The sequence below is a fragment of the Zeus faber genome, assembly GCF_960531495.2.
Source record: "Zeus faber genome assembly, chromosome: 8".
NCBI classification, from domain to species: Eukaryota; Metazoa; Chordata; class Actinopteri; order Zeiformes; family Zeidae; genus Zeus; species Zeus faber.
In genome coordinates this window covers 4,315,435-4,322,327 of record NC_137195.1, presented here as the reverse complement: position 1 = coordinate 4,322,327, position 6,893 = coordinate 4,315,435, and the positions used below count along the sequence as shown (strand labels likewise).

Genomic DNA, 6,893 nt, shown 5'->3' with positions numbered 1-6,893 from the left:
ATTTCTACACAAGCCCTGGTCTTCTCTGCAGCTGAATACTGTGCCCCAGCCTGTTGTAGGAGCCCACATGTCAAAAAGGTCGACACCGTGATCAACAACTGTCTTTGGACAATACCCGGCTGCTTGAAGCCCACCCCTATGTCCTACCTGCCAGTCATCTCAGGAATTGCCCCGGCTGGACTTGGACGAGAGGCTGCTACCATCAACCTTGCCAGGAAAGCCCAGACACACAGCTGGCATATCCTGCATGATGCGACCGTTGAATCAGCGCCTCCACACAGTCCCTCAAGTCCCGCCACACCTACAACAAGGCGGCACAACAGATGTTCCGTTCCATCCCGGAGGACTTGTCTACTAGTGCATGACTGGTGGCGTCCTGGAAGCAGAAGTGGGAGTCGGCTGGGCCATCACGTGTGCACGTATGCATTCAGGAGCCGGGAGATGGTGTTGAAGGGGAACCTCTACCACACTGTCAACGGACCCCGTTATAAATCTCTTTTTATATAAATGAATTGTGTTTATATTTTTTTATAAACCCTGACCCTAAATATAACCCAAACCCTGTGCAAAGAGAGTTTTAAACTCTTATCCATGGAACAAGTTAAATGTCCAGCTGGGCAAACTACACGCTGTTGTTCTGGAAAAACCAGGCTCTCCCATTTTACATCACACTTTGTGATGCGAAAACGCAGACGCAGTTCATCTAACGGCCACTAGGGGGATCCGACTGTCGGATGCGTTTACGGATTCGGTGTGAAGCCGAACGCAGCGCCTGTCATAGACTTTTGTGTTGTTGGTTTTTTTTAAATGTAGTCTCCATCTTGGCACATTTTGTACATTCTGTATTTTACAATGAGCTGTCCTTTTCTACGCCGCTGTCTGTTTGAACCACAACGCAGAGGCTATTACCTGTCCCGCCGACAATTAGAATAAAGCACAGTAAGCTCTAAATGATCCCCGTCGGAGTTTGTCGCTCACAAATTCAGACGAGACGTCACGTCATGTAATCCACTGTTGTTTTGTTATAAGCGACCACGGTGTCCATCACGTCATGACCTCCATCAGAATCCAAGAACAGTTTTCTGCGCGAGTGTTTGTTGTTGTTGTTGTGGCCTTGGCAGTGACTAAAGTATGATGTTAATATGTAAATATCTGTTATTGGACTCACCCCCTTGCAGGGAGGGGGCTCTCATACTGTTACAGGGATTTTAGGCTGGATGCTGACGCAGCATCTTCGCTGTGGCCGCACCGACGCACATGGAAAACCAAAGAGGGAAGCGGTTCCGCCGGCGGCCAGCAGGGGGCCCGCGGGCTCCCGGACACCCCAGCGCCACGGCGGGGGCCACGGCGGCACACCTGGGGCCTCCTCTCCGGCAGGTGTCGCTGTGGCGGTGGAGCCGCCCAGACATGGCAGCCACGCCTCCCTCTCGCCCTCCCTCCTTCCATCCACACTCCTCCACCCTCCCCCCCCCACCCCATCTACACTCTTCCTCCCTCCCTCGGCCACAGTCCTCCTCCCTCCCTCCCTCCTTCCCTTACTCCATGCACACCCCTCCTCCTCCCTCCCTCCATCCCTCCCTCCATGCACACCCCTCCTCCTCCCTCCCTCCCTCCCTCCATGCACACCCCTCCTCCTCCCTCCCTCCATCCCTCCCTCCATGCACACCCCTCCTCCTCCCTCCCTCCCTCCATACTCCTCCTCCCTCCCTCCCTCCCTCCCTCCCTCCATGCACACCCCTGCTCCTCCTCCCTCCCTCCATGCACACCCCTGCTCCTCCTCCCTCCCTCCATGCACACCCCTGCTCCTCCTCCCTCCCTGCACCGCTCCGTGCGTCCTGAAGGTTGGATCAACCCGAGTCGCGGCGCTTTTCGCCGCGAGACGCAGAACGAGGGGCCGGAGAACACGCGCCCCGACGCAGGCGCACACGCACGCACGCGCCCAGAAACACGGACACGCGCGCGCTTCCCACCCCCGCTCCGCGCGCCCTCCTCCCGTCCGGTGCGGATAAATGCCGCATTTCGGGGGACGCGTCCCGAAAGTTGGACCCGGCTGGACAGCGTGACCTTCAGGGCCCCGGCAAGGTCAGGGTCCGAGCCCGAGTGTCCCGCGAGCTGAGAGGAAGAGGATGCCGCCTTCATCCCCCCCCCCCCCCACGGCGCCGGTGACGCCGCACTCCGTGTCCGCGCGCCGCGACGCTCGGTGATCCGCGGAGCTCCGAGCGGGGAGGAGTAAAGTTTGGTTGTTTTTTGTTTGTTTTTGCTTTTGTTTTTCCCTCTTCCCGGCTGTGTTTCATTTGGAGGATCCTTCATCCTTCATCTTCATCCTCCTCATCCTCCTCCTCTTCTCACCTGGTCTCGCGCGCTTCCTCGCCGCCGCTTCCTGGATCTCCTGCTGCGCGTGCACGGACCTGCCTCTCGGACCCGCCACGGGAGCGCGCACCGCTTCACTGGAACTAAAAGGGTTTTTTTTTTAATCTTTATCATTATTTTGATCATTTTTATTAAGTATAGTAATAATAATAATAATAATAATGGTGGGAGGAGTGTGTGTCTAGTGTGATGAGGGAGGATCTGTCTCTATCCCACTTTTCACCAAAACTTCTCAACTCTGCTGACACTTCTTTAGAGGGAGACGGTTTATTTAGTCCTGGTGACTAAATGTGCATGTTAAGTCATTTAGGAATCAAACCGTCGGCTGAATGGCGTAATGTGCATTACACCAACTTAATTTGACTTCCTCTAGTTCCGAAATCCAAACCAGATTTAGAACCCGTGTAACCCTCCCACCATGCCTTCTACAACACCCTCACAAACTCTGCCCGGGAGCAGAGCGCCGGGCCGGACGGCGGTCCTGGTCCTGGTCCTGGTCCTGGCTCTGGCCCTGGTGCCTGTGGGGGAGGCCAGCTCCCCGCACGTCGTCCCCCAGGAGCACAGCACGACGAACGGCCCGACCCACGTGCAGAACTTCACCAAGAAGGCCTTCCCGGTGCTGGAGGTGGACTACGGCCACATCCACCTGCCCTTCGAGATCTCCCTGTGGGTCCTGCTGGCCTCCCTGATGAAATTAGGTGAGTGTGTGTGTGTGTGTGTGTGTGTGTGTGTGTGTGTGTGTGTGTGTGTGTGTGTGTGTGTGTGTGTGTGTGTGTGTGTGTGTGTGTGTGTGTGTGTGTGTGTGTGTGTGTGCGTGCGTGCGTGTGTGTGCGCGCAACAATTACCTTGGCGTCATGTTAATGACATGATGGGGATCATGAAAGAGATGCTGGTCCGGGTCTGGTCTGGTCTGGTGTTGTGTTGTGTGGTCTGGTCGGGGGTCTGACTCTGATCTGAACTGTGTTGGGGTCCGATCGGATCTGGTCTTATCTCATCTGGTCTGGTCAGGTCTGATGGTCCTGGTCCGGTCCGCCCGGGTCGGGTCTGTTCTGGTGTGGTCTGGTGTGGTCTGGTTCACTCTGGTCTGGGTACAGGTGTGTTCCACTGTTGTTTGAGGTCCGGTCTGGTCTAGTCTTCTAGACTCGTCGGGTCTGTTCTAGTGTGGTCTGGTCCGCCCTGGTGTTGGTGTCGGTCTGGTTTGTTTGTGTTGGGTTTGGTCCGGTTTTGTCCGGTCCCGGTCTGGTCCGGTGTGGTCGGGTCAGGTCGGGTCAGGTGTGTTCTGTTGTGGTCGGGTCCACTCTGGTCTGGAGTCTGGTCCCAGTTTTTAAGCACTTTTGCTCCATGATTTCACCTTTGCGATGTTTATATACATTTCATACACAGCGGGAAATTCGGAGCGCCTGACCCGAGGCGGGAAATGAAATGAGAGAAAAAACATAGCAACGAAAGGCTAGAAACGGACGAAGCGGCGTGAAGGAACAGCAGCGGTACCAGGTGAACGTGCAATTCAAAACAGGCCCTTCCCTCTGAGACTGACACCCGACGCTCACATCGCACAACTATTAGGACGTCAGACTCCAATTTGGACACGGATGGAAATAATGGCATCATCAATAACAGCATCACTATCAATAATAATACTTATAATAATGATGATGATGATTATGATGATAATAGGTATCTACAGTCGGCGTTGTACCCTGATGACGCATGACCAAGCGGCGGGCGGCACAGTCTGCAGAGCGGAGAGTAGGGCACGGGGAGCGGTGGTGGGGGAGAGTATGTATTTATTTTGCAGGTTTCTAGTCATAATGTGCACATGACGTAGGAGGGCAGGAAGCTGGGGTTCGAGCAGAGGTCGACCAGCCACAATGCGGTCCTACTAATAGAATATACAAAACAACTACAGATTGACGTCAAGATAAGGAAATGGGGAGGTAGAATGAACAATGCAGTAAAAAAACAACAACTTGATGACAATAAAGATATAACAATAAGGAAAAACATCAAAGTGAACAATGAAATATATATATATATATATATTCTGCCAACAAATAGTAAGCAAGGTGTGAAGAAGAATTAACAAAAAGGAATAAAATAAACCTAAAAAGATCGACAATAAACACATTATTGGACACACTGTGGATGTAGAGGCTGTTCTGCTGTCTGTTATGACCACACACACACACACACACACACACACAGTGCTGTGCTGTGTGTTTTAATGCTTGGTTGTCCTCTGTAGGGTTCCCTCATCCTGGATGGCTTTGCCCTCTGTCACTCCTCTCTTCCTCCCCCTCTCCTCCCCTCTTCTTCTCAGCCCCTCCCTCCCTCCAGTTCCCGCTCTCTCTTCCTCCCCCTCTCCTCTCCTCTCTCCCCTCCAGTTCACCCTCTTCCTCTCTCCTCCCCTCTTCTCCTCCTCCTCCTCTGCTCCCCTCTTCCCCTCCCTCCCTTCACCCCCTCCCTCCCTCCAGTTCTCTCCCTCCCTCCCTCTCTCCTCTCTATCTTCCATGTTTCCACTGGCTGCAGCACTATTCGCTCCTTGTTTCTTTTATTTCAGAGCAGCAGCTTCATCAGCTCCATGTGGCATTAGGAGCCTGACAGAGCAACACACACACACACACACACACACATATATACACACGGTATATATACACTGTAATGCATATACAACTGCTCAAACAGGAAGTCAAACAATGTGCCCTCTTGTTTTGTATGCATTCAACTTTCAGATTTAGTTTTGTTTAAATACGTTTTAATAATATGTGGCGAGGCAATTTATCAAACTACGGCCTACGTTTAAAATAATATATAATAAATGTTATCATGTTTATTATTATTATTATTATTATTATTATTATTATCATTACACATAATTTCCTTAATTTCCCTTTTGGATTAGATCTATTGGTTAATCGGGTTCAGAGTATGAAATCAAATTGGAAATCATATTTGATGCTTGTTTTTTGTCAATAATATTAACTGGTCAGTTATCTTTAATTTATTTTATACAATTATTCATTATCTGTGATTTGTCGTTCAGATCTATTATCAACTTAAAAAGTATTCATGAGCCGGACCTGGCTCATAGCTCATAGACTAATAGTGATAATAGTTATAATATAATAATATTAGCGATAATAATGGCCTCTGTCAGCGGATAATTTTTATTTGGCCCCACGTGAGGCATTTAGGAAAATAAGCCGATTATGATGATAATAATAATCATAATAATAATAAACTATTTATACACCTCTCACAGTTTGGCTTTCTTCCCAAGTTGCAGCACATAATTTCCCTTCATGGGTTTGTTTTGTTTAGTTATTTCTTTGGCCGCGATCAAAGTTGACATAATAAGAAACTTTCCTGAAAAAAATCACTAAAAATATGATCTTATATTGAGGGAGACAACATGCAGGGCTTTACTTGGATCTTGAAGAGTCTACAGACTGATCACGGTGCAGAGAAATAAAGCATTTCTCATCCGTCATCCACCAGGGCTGGAGCCAGGGATCTCACCATATGATACTGTAATATCAGGATTCCTTATGTTCTGCAATACACCAAGTATTGGGATACGATACTGTGATTTCTTTCTCACTTGACTGCAGCTGGACTGCAGTTCCTCCGTCTTTGGCCTTCCGTCCCGAGTGTGAAGCGCTGACGCGATGACGTTGACCTGCGTCAGGGGCCTGCGGGCGACGTCCGACGACCATTTAGTTTTTTTCGCGCGGCCAGTGCTGTAATTAGATGCGTTTGCCGCGTCTCCGTCAAGAGTTGAAAGGTCTCTCCAGCTTCAGGAATGGCGCCCATCCAGTCTGAACACCGTGATCGCTGACGGCGCTTTGCTGCCGTGAGGCCTGAGTTTACCTCCTGGGGTGGGGGGCGGAGGGGTTAATAAAGTGGCACATTTTTTCGTCCCGATTTTCCGTCTCGCGATTTGGAAGTCGTCAGACGACTCTGAATGTGTGATCGCACGAGGGTAACACTGCGTCTTCGCGCTCGTAAACCTGTTCAGTGCGCGTCAAAGGGATGGAAGCGGTGACCCAGCCTGGATGAGAGTCACGCCACCGGCGCTTGGAGAGCGGCGCGAACCCCAAAACGTTCTCCCCCGAAAACTGTTTTTTTTTTCAGAAACAAATGTTAGCGCGGACCTCCACCTGCAGCACCGACGCTGCCGGGCGGCCGGGTGGAGCCCAGACGCCCACGCTGCCCTCGTTATCTGCCGCCCCGGTTTATCCCTGCAAAGATGCGTGGGGGGGCGTCGGCCGCTCCTGGCTGTGAGACTGTTGCTGCGCCAGCTCCTATCCACTTGACCCTGGCTGGAGATAGCGCAGATTACGTGCTTGTAATCATTAACACGGTTTAGATGTAGGTTACAACGCACGCCGCGGCTCAGTGCGTTCCTCTTATCGCCGAGGACCGAGGGAGCGTGGAAAACCGGGATCGGCAGAAACCGTTTACGGCTCCATGAAACGTCAACCCGCACGCCGGGGTCCAGGTGGGTCTTTGAGCGGGATCCC

At 51.4% G+C, this 6,893-nt stretch overlaps 1 protein-coding gene across 1 annotated transcript in view; it reads left to right on the top strand.

Annotated features, from left to right (window-relative positions):
• Positions 1-2,965: 2,965 nt before the first annotated feature.
• Positions 2,966-6,893, top strand: part of slc9a1a (solute carrier family 9 member A1a) — a gene marked incomplete at its 3' end in the record, with an annotated part of 41,061 nt that continues 37,133 nt past the window's right edge. The window contains exon 1 of the mRNA XM_080005718.1: positions 2,966-3,068. Coding sequence (XP_079861844.1) covers positions 3,059-3,068 — 10 coding nt within the window. The 5' untranslated portion in view covers positions 2,966-3,058. The remainder of the gene's footprint in view (positions 3,069-6,893) is intronic.